The sequence below is a fragment of the Mastacembelus armatus genome, chromosome 4, assembly GCF_900324485.2.
Source record: "Mastacembelus armatus chromosome 4, fMasArm1.2, whole genome shotgun sequence".
NCBI lineage: Eukaryota > Metazoa > Chordata > Actinopteri > Synbranchiformes > Mastacembelidae > Mastacembelus > Mastacembelus armatus.
The window spans coordinates 7424910-7441973 of NC_046636.1; the positions used below are offsets into that span (position 1 = coordinate 7424910).

Consider the following 17064-nt stretch of genomic DNA (forward strand, 5'->3'; position numbering starts at 1 on the left):
TTTCCCCTCTCCTCCCCCAACTCCCTGTTTCTTCCACTTTCTTTTTCGGTGTCTTCCAACCAACGCTCCCCCTCCCTTTACCCCTCTCAACACCCCCCACCCCATCCGCTACTTCCCTCCACCCCTCCTTCGATCTCCTCCCTTCTCTGCTCTGCTGGAGCTCAAATCACAACCCCAGTCCCTGGCAGATGGAGGATAGGAGAGAGAAGCTCTTAACTAGCCAGCCTGAGCCTCTGCTCTCTGCACACCAACTGCTGCCTGCCTCCCCTCCCTGCCTCCAGAACAGCTCCGACTACACACTTCCACCTTCACTCACACTCCCTCCCCTCCATCTCCTCTGGGAACAGAGCATCCTCCTGGGGAATGGTGTGCATATTAGTCCATATCTGGCCACACTAGAAAGGACATGGAAACATAATAGATGGATGTTCTTTGTCACTATATAACCTTATGGAGCAAAGCGGCTTTTTGGAGGAGACACGCAAGTTTAGATGATGTTATGTCAAACAGGCTCCTTCTTTCTGCCTCAACTATTCATTGAAGACAGAGACTCAGAAGGAAACATAGTATACATAAGTTAAAGGTTAGACGGTTAAGGAAAATCACAAAGGAATCACTTGTAGACAAGAAATCACAAACATAATTGCATCAGTGTGAAACCTATGGGACCTATGAACAGGCCAAGGTGCTCTCTGGGCACTTGGGTGCCTGTGACTGCACCAGTCCCTCCTTTCATCTGGGCTCATCTGGCGGCCATGACTTTGCCTGGCATGAGCTTGACCACCAGTTGCGGTCTAAGGAAGAAACTGCTCCTCTGTGCTATTTGCAGCCCTGACTGTCCAAAGGAATCTGGTGCGCTGACTGTCACTCAGTGGCCATGTGTGTTTTTTATCACTAATTCTACCACAGGGATCTGGTTGTCCATATGACCACTGTGGAGGCTGCTGCCCTGAGGCGAGCTGACATTGTGTGTGTAGAACGACCAGACATTGATGTAGGGGCTGCTCAGATGCTGCTTGAATATCAAGACACACGTGCACGCATACACATGTGCACGCACACACACTCGTACACAGCAGTGCCCGGCCAATTGCTGAGACTGATGTTCCTTTCAACCTTCATACGGCTGACACTCAAGTTTTTTTTTTTTCCCCGCCAACCCTGTGTCAGTTCCTGGCTGGTGTGGCCAACAGTGATGGAGACACTGTAACTGACTGTGGTTAGAGCCATTGGCCGCAGGGCTGCTGTGCTTGTTTGAGACGGGTGGGGGCGGGGGTTGAGGGAGGATAGGGCCTGTTTGGCCTGTCAACTGGTTGTGACTAGAGCCTGTCTGGTCACAGTTCCAAACTGGACAGCTCTCTCTTTCTCTGCGGCTACTGCCATCACCCTGCAGAACGGCACATGGTATACGGCTGCCACCCTGCTCCAACACAGCATATGCTCCAGCTGAAGGTCAGGGATGTTCAGTCCAAAATGCCTGAAATAAACACCTCACATGTCTGGGTGGCTGTTGGAACTTGGGAACACATCTGCACAGAGGGAATACCGCTGTCTGTGTGCGCCTTGTTTGTGTGCATCTGTGAATACACAATTTAGTTATACTGACAAATAAAACTTTAAAATGTTCTTCATTTTCCCTGAATGTAGGCTGCTGCCAAAAAAATCACTGAAATGAATAAGGTAAATTAAAATATTTTACGAGTAACAGGCCTAATATTAATGTTATAAACATAATTCAAGACTGGATATTATGATTTTTCTGCAGGACAAAAAAAAAAGATGATTAGACTGCTCCTAGTGCTTTTTCATTGTGAAGAAAAAGTAAAAGTGCCAAAATTTAAGAAAATGCATGAAGAGAAAACACGCTGTTTCTAAACAGCCTTTAATATCATTATTGTCCAGACTGGTTGTAGAAGTAGGGGTAGATTTTCCAAAGAAATTTCTCCATAAATCTGTCTAAGGGATTGCTATGCTGTTTGTGTCTAAGACACCAACTGCTAGGCTAGAATGTGATGAAAAAAAAAAAAAACATTTCAAACTGTGCCATCACTGGATTGGGGAGACATGGAGGGATGAGGCAGACATGAAAGTTGGCCTATTTCATGGTCAGGCTGCGGGACCGCCGAGGCCCTGAATGGCAATGCATCTACTTTAATGTGACAGACAAGTCCCTAGGCAAAACCCGCAGAGCCGCGGCAGGCAAGCGGGCCCAGGTACTTGATGACTGTGACACCTTCACCGTCCCGCTGTAGAAATGTTGCTGCCGCACGCTCCGCTGCCTCGGTTTAGAATAACACCAAATAAATTCGCCTCTCATCCCGCCTGATGACGCGTCCCCAAGAACCTGTCCTCCCCAGCACTGTTGGGATCATGAATCTCCTTGTAGCCGCTCACAGGGCTTTGCTCCGATCACTAAGCACTTGCCTTTGGGACCCACCTGCCGAGGAAAATTGTGGCCACGCCAGTAGGCGGCTGCAACAGAATTCCGTGGCAGACACATCCTCTCATCCTGACGCTGTTTGCCCAATCAGGCGGAGACAGACGAGTGTGTGTGGCAGGTTCAGAGCAAGCGCCTGAAGGCATCGCGCTGTCTACCCACATGCACTCACAAATCAAGTCGCACATCCTCAGCATCTCTTGCACGCAGAGGTAGTGCTGCATGAACGCTTGACCTTACCTGGTACTATTACTGCCTGTTACAAAGTGCGGTGTTTAGTACAACCTTTATACAATATTGGCCTAAGAGGAGCCATAGGATGCTCTCACAGACTAAGCCCGCCTATGCATGTGTGCGTCTAAGTATGCTCATGAATGTGAACTGATCTATGCAGTGCTGGGATAAGAGAGCCCAGGAGTTCATTAGGCTGCAGCTCAGGAGAGCAGCCGCAGGGAGCAGTGCTGTAGCCAAGTGTTGCCAGGAGGCTGAGCTGCGAGTGTGATGGGGAGGGCTGCTGCTGATGTCCATGGCATGTTTGTTAACAGCCTGATTCCATCAAGTGGTGTAAAAGCAGCACAGCCAAGTGTGAGGACTGACCCTTAGCCCCTGCCTATTTTTAACAACCCAGTATTTCAGTCAAAGGTAGACAGTTCAGTTGAGCACTTGTGGGGTGTAAATGATGCTAATATTCATGCAGTCGTACATTTGGGAGAAAAAATAACAAGAGATACAAAGCAAAAGAGCACGAGATTCCATCTGACTATCTGCAGTTACTTTCGCTTATATGCCCTTCATCTTGAGGGCGAAGATCTAAAATGCTCTTTCAGTTTTCATCTCCATACTCCCACAACCCTTGTAAATGCATCAGAGGAACAGAATAACACAAAATATTAAATACTCTAAAGGAGAAATGAAGAATGAAGCTTAAGGCATTTCATTGGACATTAGAGAAAAATGTCTGAAAAACATAAAACAAAAATGTGATAAAAGACTATTTTACATAGGTAGTGAACAACTCTGCTTGCTTAACCCGTGAGAATAATAAAATAAAATAATCCTAAGAATAGTTGTGATTCATAGGAGGTAAGTATTGCACAGACACTACCCATATTTCATCATTTAGCACATTGCTAAAAATGACTCTCAAGCAGCCCAAATAACGACAGGTAGAAGACATGCATTGTGTGGTGGGTTCCATTCTAAACAGGGTCCTACATGTTACCTCTGGTACAAGTCAGTTAGGCCTACAGAAAAAATAGAGAATTAAACTTCTTCTTCATTGCAGGGTCCTTCACATTGACTTGATCGTACGGACACTAGGGAAGGAAAAAAAAAAAGAAATAATTAAGTTGTGTTAAGTGGCTGCATGTGGAGTAGAGGCTCAGTCACACAAAGGACAAGACATGAACATGAGTCCAGAGCAAAGCTCGCCAGAGGAGCGAAGCTTAAAATGCCAGAGAACAGGCTGCGGCAGAGTCTTAACCACACACAGCACAAGGAGACAGAGCAGGAAGAACTGATGACAGGACGGGACGGAGCAAGGAACAACAGATGATAAAACCTGATTGGGTGGGATCAGATGGGACAAGATGATGCCAGCATCAAAACTACAGCTAAAGACATACAAACTAAAGTTAGATTGCTACTAACTTGTAGGTTTATAAGCCTCTTAAAAAGTTAGAATATCTGTAGGATTAATTGTAAACTATGTGTTTCAGTTGAAAGCTTTTTTTTTTCCTTTTGATCTCTGGACCAATAATACAACCAATAAACGTTAAACCAGTAATTCTTTCAGCAAATAAATATGGTGTTTGGTTCAGCAGGAATGCAATAAGCTGCAAGCTCTGAGCCTGATTCAGTATTAAGAAAAACTGTCAAAAAGAATTGTCTCTGTTGTCTGGGACACAGAAAATATACAGAGAAAACAGAAAAGAGTCAACATTTATCAAAAACTATTACTGGGAAACAGGACGCACAACAGAAAGGACCTGCAGAGGATGAGACTACAACAGGACAAAATTGAGCAGCTAAAGCCGTATAAAGAGGAAAACTGTCGAAGTGAGACGAGAGCCAGCAAAATGGAAAACAAAGAGCTTACGTGTCTGCATGCATTGCCACAGCAGCTCCCTCTCTGAAGGTGGGCATGCTCCGTAAACACCTTGTATCCAGTGGCAGGGTCGACATACGTCTGCTTCTGTTCCTGAACATAATGTAAATATGTGAGGGTCACACACCTGCATACTTTACTATACACAGTACAAACACAAAGACACATCTGCAGCCATAATACTGAATATGAGCATAAACAGTTCAGAGCGACAGATTGCTTTGGGTCAAAGAGTAGAGGGATTGAAAGACCTCTATGCATAGAAACAGATGTAAAAGTCTAATTCTTATGATGATACTTGAATGAATTAGTGCAGTCCTGTCATATGTAATTCTGCAGGTGAGAATCTCCAATGATTAATCAACTGGTAGCGCTGTAATATGATCGTTTCATCTAGTGTAGATTTGCAGAGTGCTTAAAAAGAACTTTTGGACACAATAACTCTTTTATTTGGATGATAATTCATCTTCCATAGCCACACAAACACCTTCTGTAAGTGAAAAACACTGAACTCTTCTGCCATCCCTCAGGAAGTTAGAAAATGTCATCTCTCAGTCTGTTTCAAACTGAGAGCCCACTAGCTGGTGAGCTTTGACAGGCCACAAAGGGAAAAAGGCCCCAGGCCTTTTGGTGACACAGCCTGTCATTTCACATGGCGTTGCAGGGCCACATAGTGAAGCTGGCATAGCTGGGCCCCCTCTGTATTGTGCTTTTCCCACCCAGGTCCTACCACTCTCCTCAGGTCGCGGCCAACTTGCCTCAACTTCATCCACACTCAGAAGCACAATATTTACAACAGATAAGCCTACAGGCATGCACATGACACCTATTCCCTCCTGTCATCAGCACACAGCACACTGGCTCTGTTTGACGGAGGAGCAAGTAAGAATTGGTGAATATGATGGATCTGACAAAAACAATAATCATCATTACACACATGACATTCACTGTGTATAAAGCACTGAATATATATGCTTCAAGGTAAAACTGTAAAAAAAAAAAACTGTAATCATTCTAAAATATCTTCAGGCTACCATTTGACAGACTTTTACAACACATATGCCTGTCTACCCACAATCTCTTCACCCTGCGATTCAGGAAATAATAAATGTTATAGCTAAAGAAGTAAGAATGAATAGAGTGAAGGCTTGTATCAGAACAAAGAAATATTCAAACATTATTACCACAATTAGAATGACAGGAAAATGTTGCCAGGTATCCATGGGGACTGATGCTCAGGGGATGGGGGGGGGGGGGCTCCAGATATATTACCACAGCTGCATATTATCATACTCTGACACTTCTGCTGGTACAGTATCAGCTTTAATAAACAATGTTGGTATTAGTCCAGGGGTATTTGTACATCTGACATCTGGTCCAGTGTGGAATTGGCATTTGGGTTTGTTAACTCTCAAACAGCAGGTCACATACGACATGTTAAATATGGTGTTTTTTTAAAAACCCTTACTTACCTTATGGTAGGTACATCTGACACAATTATCCTGTTTTGTGCTTAGATTTTTTAAAATATTGGTCAGTATGGTTGAAAAAAAAAAAAAACCAACTGAATATTGGTATTTGATCCAAAACAAAAAAGACATATATTGGGTTTGCTTTGGCAAATGGATTGCAGTACTAGTTGTACATTTTATACTTCAGTCCATTAGCTGAAACTACTGCAGGCTGATTAACACAGTACTTAGGTCACACCCCTAAATAATAACAATGATGTAAATCATAACAAAATTCTAAGCAACAAAAACACGCGGTGGAGCCTGTTTCCAATTAATCAGACATCACGGTGGTAAACTGGTTGAACAACGTGTCATCACTGGATTTGAAGACTTTGAAGTGACACATCTCACCTCGCACGCCTCTCTGTGGAGTCTGTGAATGGCCAGCTCTTCCTCTGTGAACTTCCCCGCAGCGTGGCCGCCTGTCACCGCGTCAGTGCGCTCTGCTTCGCCCCTGTCTGCATTGATCTGTGACATGCTGCTGCTTCTCAGCGGCTTCGAGTTTCCATCTGAGAGGTTCGGTATTGACATTGTTACAAATCGTTTATTAAACTGGACACGGAGAAAAATCAATGTGCTCACAAGCGCTTTATTCTGGTAAAGTTGTTGCCACATGGTACTGTAAGCTCCCCGGCTCTATTTGAAAAAGTTGTTGCGCAAGTGAATTCCACTGACATGGCTTATCAACTCAAAGATTCTGGGAAAACAAACCTTCTCAGCAAAAATACAACAACGACTGATAATATAGTTTATTCTTATCGAAGATTGTCTATGTTGCACGTTGACTTTAGGCCTTCTCCTCTGTTTTTTTTCGCCTGCACAGTAATGTCCTACACTTCCTCATCTGTCCTCGTCACAGGAATCACATGTGACCGTGTCGCACCACTGATCCACCGGTTCACACAGCGCCTCTGCTGTTTAAAAGCAGCTACTCGCTCAGCTAGGAGCCCCCCCCCCCAACACACCCTCTTCCCGGTTATATGAAGGTAACTACACCTCATTGAAGCAAAAATAAATAAATAAATAAATAACTTAAATATTATAATAGATGAATCACTGGTGCATTAATACATGTTATTATGGCAGTAAAGTCATAGAGAGACAAATAAAGTATGAATTTTGTTAGTCATGATATTCAAACAGAGTGTGTGGGTGATATGAAGAAGGTAAGCCTTCACTAACCCTACTATACTTCTCTCCTTGACTGCAGCGCAGTGCAAAGAAAACGGCCTTGCTATAATATGAAAGCAACAGGGGACTCGGACTAAGCAGTGCAAGGTTGATGAGTGGACATTAATGAGTCTTTTCAAGGTTATCCACTGCTGTAAGCCACCTCTGATGATGTGTCTACTCCAGAATTCTGGATAATGGAACCTGACAACTGTCTTTTGACTGACATTGTGCAGTCAATTTAGCCTCAGACAAATTACACATCAGTGGTGAAAATATTTATACAGAGTTACTATGGGAAGAATGGCAGACATGAAAAAAAAAAAACTCAAGAGAAGTGTGCTCGTACAAACCTGATTATTTTTCAATTAAGAATAGATCATGATTGATATGTTTGCAACCCGAGTGCTCAACTCTACCACAAAAAGCAACTAGATAAAAGCAAAATAGAAGTAATGCTTTATAATGTTTTATAGTGCAACAGACTCAGAATGCAATGCAAGAATTCATGTGAACTCTGCTGCAGGGTAGGCTGCATTTTCCCAAGATGAACCCTTGTTGTTTGTTCTTGTATGTGACATTTCAAGTCAGCAAAATAAATCATTTGCACCTCAGAAATGTTTGAAGTTACTGGAGGAAATATATTTTCCAGCCCTGGTAAGGACAATAAAGAATGTACTGTCCTTTTTTAAATTTTAGTTTAATCCGTGAAAGATTATAGTTGTTTGAAATGTGAACTCACTGGCTCCTGTTCCGCAAGACTCATAAAATCTTTATATATGTGTCTCTTTGCGTTTGGATGTGTGTATTGTTGTTATATTGTTTTGTTTTTTTATTTGTCTGTTTTTTTTTTTTTTTATGTTATGGCAGCAGACCTGCCATTATCATTTCATATGGATGCCTGAAACAGCATGCCCCAGTCTGCTGCCACTTAATTACCTTCCAGTCAGCCTGGAGAAATCTGGCTCAGATCCAGACAGCCTCTCTGGAGACGAGCGAGAAGTACATCTCAGCAATTGGTTTCCCTTTACCATGGGACAAGTATTGCTTAAACATGAGACTTAATGCAAAGTCCACCCCAAAAACAGAATTACTTCACATTGAATACCAGTGATTCTGATCTGTGAAAGCAATGTTTATAAAAAGACACGTCTCCTTCTGGATGTAAATCAGAGCATTTATATATTAATTGATTATGTCATCAGGTGTCACTTTGGGGACTTGGTCCACTGACGAATTAGTGACTGAATCCGTGAGCTCAAAATTATTATTTGAGATATTACACACTAATTAGTTTTTATCTTAACAGAGGCTTACAGCTGTGAATCAGAGCATGTGCACATCAAACAAGAAGATGTCACACTGAAATAAAAAAATGTAGACGTGCAATTTCAGAAAATAACAAAATTATATAGATAATGTAGTGTTTCCCCTTTTATAGGCCAGTCACTCAACTGATTTATGAGAAATTTATTTAATTTAGTCATGGACCAGATTTTAATACAGTTACTTTAGTCTATACATGGTTTGTGTGTATGACAGGCAGTTTGTCATAATTAAAACGCTTATGCAATTGAGCTGTGCACTGTAACTTAAGGAAGCATTTCATGTATGGAAGTAGCATAAACTCAGGACACACTGTACACCACAGTAGAATTGGCCACTGTAGAGGGTTAAGGGCCTTGATGCGGGATATTTTGTTGGTGGCAATGTGAGGGAAAAGGTATGACTCTTACTTTCCCCATTCAGATCAAACTAGTAAACCTCCAGTCAAAAGTTGCCCACTAAAAATTCAGAGAGGCTGCCAGGTGGAGAGCAACTTGAGGGTAGAAATGTTAGGACATTTCTTTATTTATTCCAATCACTTATAGTCTGATACACAGACTTTAATTAAACACACCTTTATTTATTAAGTCATGTGAATACTATATCAAAAATAATAAGTCTTCAAATTAGTTTTTTTGACACAGGGACTTCCTACATGAAAGGACCACAAAATACAGCAAAATTCTAAAATCAAATTAGCATTCAGTCAAAAGATGAAAACCAAGTGACTTACAGTTATAGAAATTGTTGCCAATTAACTTTCTCCTTTCAGCTCTAGCTTACTGGCTGGATTCTGGGTGGTGTAATAAAACTGCTTTGGACAATGAGGGATCCGACAATAGATGTTTGTTACATGGACCCTGAATATGCTCATGGTTCTACTGCTAATAAAAAGACAACACACTGACCCAAGTGCTGTCAGGGTCAGTGGTCATGATGTCTTTTTGAGAAGTGACAGGGTTTCATGTTTGAAACCCTTACAAGGACCCTGGATGGTCTGGGGACACTACTTTGGGAGCCACGGCTGAAGGTTACCACTGATTTAATCATCCATCCAACCATCCATTATCTGTACCGGCTCATTCCTAACCAGGGTCACGGGGATCGGCTGGAGCCTATCCCAGCTCTCTTTGGGTGAAAGGCAGGGGTACATCCTGGACAGGTCACCAGTCCATCACAGGGCTGGTCTAATAATGCAGCTTCAAATGGATTTTTTTGTTTGTTTTAAATTGAAAGCATTATTCACATGGCTCAGGTGTGTTTACCTGCTGCCCATCTTGAGTAAAAGACAGACGCGCGCGCAGCAGGCAAAGGTGTTCTGACGTGCTGACGTCACCAAATCTTTGACAGCACTTCCTGGAGTGGCGTTTGTTGTGGGAAATAAGCCCCGTGCTGCTGAGCTCGGGGCATTCAGGCCACGTTAACGGCAGAAGGACGGCACCGACTACTGCGCTATCCCACCTCCTGGCATGTGTCCGCGGCGGCTTTCGACCCGTATCAGATAAGGTAGAAGGCAGAAGCGACGGCTGAGACTGAGGAAGGACGAGGGGGGATATTTACTGAGAGCCAGCAGAGCAGACGCGACAGCACGGAGCTGGCGCGATGCTGTAGCTAAACCATGGACAGCAGAATAAAGTAAGACCTCTGAGTTTTCTCTGTTTTCTCCCTTTTTGTCGCTGGTTGGTACAGAATTGTCGAGCTAAAGGCTAATGCGTAGCACAGGCAGGCAAGGTTAGGGTAACTGGGAGCTGACCGGGAGACACGAAGGAATGCTGGTGGTAATTTGAGCCATCATCCCCAGCAGTGGATTTAACAGCCACGCCAGCTGGCTCCACAGCACTTGGGTCAGTGTGTTGCCCTGTAACGTTATACTAGCTGACCACCAATTAGCAGCTAGCCAAGCAGGCTGCTCTAAATAGGTCACATGTGGACACGACAGCGAGAGACCAGGTCCTTGACCCACGGTTTTCCCACATATGTAATGAGAGATAAGAAAACTTCTCAATCTCAGACCAGATCGGCTTTACCTATCCTGCTGGTATTGACACAGCCGGGTATGACAGCGTGACTTGTGTATACGACTTGTGTAAACAGAAGTAGGACAAGTCAGCACAGGTCCAAGGTATGAATGGGAGCATGCTGCATATTTACAGGAATTTAGCAATAAAGCTTTTGTGGTATGTGCCAGTTCTGATTATACACTTGTTGATAGTGGTTTTTTTTTCAGGGAGAATCCAGAAAGAACATTTGATCTGGTAGTGCAGGTGGAGTGTCCAGCATCTGAAAATGAGGGTAGGTAATGTGCTTATTTCCATGAATCATGTACTGTGTTTCTGTAGTCTGATTTGTGCAATCACATAAAAAGTCTCTAAATGCGTGAATAACAGGATTAATCAGCCAGTTACACGAAACAGTCGGTCCATTAGTCAGACTTTTTTTTTTTTTTGCCAAGCTTATAAACTTGATGTAGCCTACTGGGTTTTGGACTGAAATAAAAATTGGTTGTTTTTTTTTCCTGCTTTTTAACAAAGGATTAATTGTTTAATCAAGAAAGTATCTGGTAGGTTAACCAACAAAAAAAAATGTTAGTAGCAGTCCTAACTCAGCATATTCATTGAAATGATTATTAGATTAGATTAGATTAGATTAGATCAGAAACCTTTATTGTCATTGCACTTCAGCTAAACAATGAAACTGCAGTGCTTCTTCAGCCAGTGCAGCAGCAGATATAAATACAACTAAAATAGTAAAAGGATATAGAAACGCAATAAATACAGATCAAATTATATATACATATTCAGAGTTCTTATGGCCCCGAGAAAGAAGCTGTTCTTCAGTCTGTTAGTCCTACTAATAATTGATTATTCATTTAAGTCATGAGAATGTCAAATATTCCTGATTTCCATCATCCCAAACATGAGTATTTGCTGTTTTGATTAGTTTCCTATATGTATAGATTTTAAATATATGGTTTATGGCTGTTGCATATGACACGACTTATGAAGTGTTGCATTTTATAGTGAACATGGTTTGAAAAATTGGCAGTATTCAGCAACGAAAATAATCATTAATTGTGGTCTTTAAAATCCATCTGTATATTTCTTAATGTGTGTTTACTGGTTGTATATTTTTGTGTTCCCCGTCTTTGCAAAATGTGACAGTTTTTTGTGTAATTACAGTAATTACAAGGATGTAAAACTAAGATGTCTTGCAATGTTGGCAGCTGTGTTTATTGAATGCACTTGCGCAATATTTTAAATCAGACAGTGAGCATCACAGACCTAGTCTAGTCATGCACACTGAGAGCAGTCATTATGTCTATGGTGTTATTATATGTGAAGTAGCGTCTATACTGTCAAAAAAGTTTTGAATATTTTGAAAAAATATTGTCATGAAAAAAGCAACACTGAGTTCAGATAGAAAGTTCCAGTGTTATCTACTTTAAGTTTTGCGTTCTGTTATGCATTCATTATGTATTTGACTGATTTTTGCAGTGTTATTAAGCATATGTTCATCATTGTTGGCTTTTGTCCTGTAACCATGACCCCGCAAAGATTGTTTTAGAAAGATAATGCTTGGGTCAGCATGCTGCATTAACTGTTCTGCTGTTTGCTGTGGTCAAACATTCCAGCAGTAGTGTTCAGTACAAAAAGTGGTCAGACTAGCCTGGGAAATAACTGTGGCCACTGAAGAAAAACACCATATTATAATAATATTTACAGTATATATGTTTATATAGAAACCAAAGTAACCTATATTTCACCTCATATTCTGTGTCACCCGTAAGTCCAATATTATGTAAAAACATTTTCACTGCATATTACGCCAGCTGTTTTATTTTGCTCACTGCACTTCACCCAGTTTTGACGGTAAAGAGGTGTGATGTGGACTGTTCACTTGTGCAGCTGCTGAGCTGGTCGGTGTAGACTGAAAGTTGTCCTTGGATGTAGTTCTGATATTGGATTTTAAACCAAACTCATAAACTACTGGCCTGGGCTGTAATAACTGACTTCCCTCATGTATGATTTAGGTCAGACTCATATCCGGACTGCTGCTCCCTGGAGCACAGCTACAGAGCAACATTTGCATGCCCCTCAGGTCAAATGGAACATAGACATTCTGCTCAGTCACTTCTCCGTGCAGAGTTGTGACTGAGTGTAAGATTGTCTCCTGTAAGGAAGTTGTTATGATGTAGCTGTATACTTTCTGCCAGCAGGGGCTGATGGGTGTAGTGGATTGTTCGTTTTTTTTTTTTTAAAGAAGCAGTTTCAGATAACATATGAGGAATGAATCACTTCTCGCTGGATCCGATCAGTTTCCCTTTCTTTGACTTAGCTTTTGCTGAAGTCTGTATGAGTTGAAATGCTTCCTGAATGCTAAGACTGAATGCTGAATGGACTCTTACTGTTGTGTTAGGCCTGGGTAGATGGATATTGTGTGAATATCATATAGGTATGCATGTGTCAAACCCTTAAGTATGACTTATTTCATCTCTCTTTTTACATGTGTTTCATTGCTATCGTATGTGCTTTTGTTATGAGCTGGAAAGGTTACTGCTATTAGTCATAACAGACAGGTTTTGGCCATGCTGTGAAACCTCCTTAGCCACTCACCACAAACTAGAGCTGTTTCTTCTCTGGCCAAACATTAGGTGCTTTGCCAGAAAGCACCACTTCAAATTCACACATTATTTTCCCACTACCTTACAGAGGCAAACAAACAATGGTGCAACCATGACAGACTATAATTAAATTGTCATAGCAACATGGTGTGGAACATTTGAGCAAATGGAGAAGTAGTGGAAGGTTTCATCTTGTTCATATTTCTCATATCTTCTCACAGTTTAGAGAATTCAAGTTTAATTTTAGCTTGAGATTGGCTGCAGTTTAGATGCTGTGTACTCCTTCTACCAGGAAATGTGGCTTATCGTGCATTAAATCGACTAAAAGGGTGTCCTCTTTGAGTGACTGGAAAGCTTGGTTCTGTACAGCATTTTGCTGATGCTGCACCACTATTTTGCCACTCTCACCACTTCCTGATACTGCAGGTCTGAAACTAGACAGCACAGTGTAGATGATACCATGATAGTGATATGTAGAGGATAGGTCCCTTTGTTAATAGTAGTCATGATCAGAATGCAACATTATAAAATGGCTGTAGTCAGACCAAAATAGCTTAAACCTTTATAGGTGGTCAATATACTCATCCCTCATCTTCCTGTGTTAACTGGGTTTCACACCTTTTGCAGAAGACACCCACATGTTTGTAGACAGGCCTGCAGTAAGCATGGTTTTTATACATTTGCCTTTTTGGACCAGTTGTTTTAAAATAAGTCATTGATAAAGTTAACATTTTGCCAGAGAAACTGGGTAAGGTTTAAAGCCACAACATATTCATGTGGCATGCTGTGAGCCCACACCTGAGTGTTAAATGAAACCATTAATACTGATGTTCCTTAATAATCAAGTACAGTGACTTCACAAAGCATCAGACTAATTCATTTTTTGTGCACTGTATTTTATTGTAGAATAGGTTTTAAAAGGAGAAAATCTCCATTTTTGTACATCAATCTATCATCAGTAGTCCAAAATGAGAAAGTAAGAGCATGTTTTTAGAAGCCACTCCAGTGCTGTCTTGGCTCACTTGTCCAGAGCTTTGGCTCACTGTTGTGCTGAAAGGTGAACTGTAAGAACCCCAGTCCAAGGTTGCATGCACTTTGGAGCGCTCTTCTTCAAGGACCTCTCTGTATTTGGCTGCATTCATCCCTTCCTCACTTCTTCCCAGTCTCCCTGTTCCTGCTGCTAAGAATCCCCTCCCATAGCATGATGCTGCCATCATCATGCTTCACCTTTAAGTGGCCTTTGGCAAACTCCCAGCAGGCTGTCATATGTCTTTTACTCAAAGCCAGTCCTGTCAAGCCACCCATGAAGGCCTGATTGATGGAGAGCCACTGGGCCAACCTTCCAGCAGTTTCTCCCATCTCTGCAGAGGACTTCTGAAGCTCTGTTAGACTGACTGTTGGGTTCTTGCTACCTTTGGTGACCGAGGTCTTTCTTACCGTGTTACTCAGTTTGTCCAGACAACCAACTATAAAATGGGTCCCAGTGTTTCAAAATGTCTTTCGTTTTACCGATATTGAGGAGACTGTGCCTTTTCTCTCATCTGTACATTGCCACAATTGAATTGCAGAGGTCTTCACAGATATCCCTTGTCCAGTTGAATGTTTCACTCCTGCCAAGTTCTAGATAAATCTCAAGGAAAATAAAAGCAAGTGAAAGCAAATAGGATGTATCTGAACCAGGTGTCCATGCCACTGCGAAAGTCAACACGCAGCTGCAATCCAATCAAACTTTTTGGATTTTAATACATTTATAAAATGAATTCACTTTGTCATCATGGGTCATTGAGTGTAGATTGAGGACTAAAAATTATAGCACTATCTATTTAAAATTAAATCTACAACACGGTCCTCAAAAAAGTAGTCTGCATATTTTCTGAAACAACTGTAATTAATGAGTGTAACATGCAGTGTTACCCTTTGCAGTGCTGACAGCCAGATTTATTGAGTTATGCTAAGCAGCAGACCTTTGGCAGGTGATTGGGGAATTTTACTTTTTGTGCAGGTATTTGTGGGGCCCAACTCTTTATGTTGTTTCATCTCATCTGATTTTGTCCTCCAGCACAATGTAAAATTCTAATGTTTAAATGTGCTTTTAACTGAATCCTGTGAGGTCATTTGCTCTATAACAAATAAAAGGGCAGGAGGTTTGAGTGACAGCATTACCCTTTTTGAAACTAACACTTCAAATCTATAACTTGTGTTTATTCAAGTATTTAGCAAGTTTGTGTTGCAGAGGCAAATGTCTGCATGTACTGATTTGCATCCCTGATGTTAAAGATAGTTAGCATTCTGCCATTATGTGTCTGTCACATCATTTTCCAGTAATGAATACCTGGTAGTGGATCAATTTAAGATGAACTCCATTAAAATGGTCTCTATGTGCTTTGCACTTTGTTGGGATGTGTTTACACTGCACAGATCAGACTCTTAAGTACACTGTTGTTTGCAGGGTCTCGTAAGATTCCTGAAGGCCGCTGATGTTCAGCCAACACGGCCATTTAACCTCTCAGTGACATTGGTTTTGTTGCTCTTGATTCATGACCCTAAAGCTCTAACATCTTTCACAGGCATCCAAATCAAGTTTTGTGTCTTGTTGTGTCAAGGAGAACACGATTAATTTGTAAGCGTGTAGCTCAAAACATGCCAGCTAGAATAATTAACTCTTAAGTTGTTGTGTTCCTGCCTCACAAAGTCCTGTTTATTACTCCCATGGGTAGGTTTGATTTTTTTTTTTTTCTCATGTGATTTGGCAAAGATTTGTGGTAACGCTAAAACATCAGTGCTGCAGGTTGGAACATGGATGTCTGATGTCTTACACACTTGTTTGTAATACAGCAGTAAAATTATAGTAAAGAATGTTTCTAGGCTGTTGGAGTAGCAGTCCTCTTGTAGTCACTTAATTAAACATTGTCAGTAATTGAGATTTTATGAGAACATTCCATAACTGAAGTGTTGCTGGGGGGAAAAAAAACAAGAAAATAAAGCTCACAGCTATAATGGTGGCAGTGTTCATATCTGGACTTGGCCTCACATTTCTAACCATGGATGTGTGGATAGATGACAGACACTGGCCCTTTTTCCTCATGCAGGTCCTTAGAGACCTGGCCTCCCTGTTCAGCCCGAGCTCAGTTCCGCTTAGCTCTGTTGGCTCAGTGCTCTGTGGATACTCAGGCTTTGAGCGAGCGTTGCCTGAGAGCGTGACTGGCATGCTAGCTACTAGCAGCCCTGGCTACATAAAGCCATATTGATGTGCTTCCAGAATGCTGCCAAAACTAGCAGATGACGCTAGCGCTGCCAAGGCAGTAGGTGGGGACAGATGCTACCTGTCCTCGCCCACTCTCTCCAGCCAGATTGTTCCTAGTAACAAAGCAATAAACTTAATAGATCTGTGTATCAATTTTATTGCAACATTCATGCTGCAATTAGGGGGAATGAGTTACTATTTAAAAAAAAAAAAGCAAATCAATGAGGACAGCCTGGTTAGCACTGATTCAGGTCTTAGGCCATGGTTATTCTCTGCATGGTTCACATGCTTTTTCTGTGTACGCTTGAGTTTTCTTTCTCTGTGTCTCTTCTTTAGTTCAGACTTGCAGGTTGGATGAGTTTGGAGCTTTACATTGTCCATTGTGAGTGATGTTCTGCACCTGTTAAAAGACTGACATACCGTCCAGGGTGGTGTGATCCTTTTGACCCCATGCATGTTGGCAAAGGCCTCAGCCTCTTGTAACTCTAAACAGGAATATGCAGGTATAGAATCGAGTGAATTTTATTTATATGGCTAAAATCACAAGTCACATATTTTCGCCAAGGGCTTGACAATTTGCATTACATATGACACTCTCTACCTTTGAAAGAATTTTCTGTGTTCTTGTTTCTGTCTCATGTCGGT

General features: G+C 41.7%; 2 protein-coding genes across 3 annotated transcripts in view; one reads left to right on the forward strand and one right to left on the reverse strand.

Moving 5' to 3' along the window:
• Window positions 1-201: 201 nt before the first annotated feature.
• On the reverse strand, window positions 202-6911 carry c4h1orf53 (chromosome 4 C1orf53 homolog). Its single transcript, XM_026323812.1, has 3 exons — window positions 6410-6911; window positions 4536-4637; window positions 202-3753 (listed from the first exon to the last, which is right to left on the reverse strand). Exons 1-3 carry the CDS (start codon window positions 6671-6673, stop codon window positions 3682-3684), a joined length of 438 nt encoding a protein of 145 aa, XP_026179597.1. The 5' UTR covers window positions 6674-6911; the 3' UTR covers window positions 202-3681.
• Window positions 6912-9915: 3004 nt separating this feature from the next.
• The window catches only part of dennd1b (DENN/MADD domain containing 1B), a 99934-nt gene continuing 92785 nt past the window's right edge, over window positions 9916-17064 (forward strand). For both annotated transcript variants that reach the window (XM_026323163.1, XM_026323164.1), the window contains exons 1-2: window positions 9916-10189; window positions 10782-10846. In XM_026323163.1, the coding sequence (XP_026178948.1) occupies window positions 10173-10189; window positions 10782-10846 (82 nt within the window). In that variant the 5' untranslated portion in view covers window positions 9916-10172. The remainder of the gene's footprint in view (window positions 10190-10781; window positions 10847-17064) is intronic.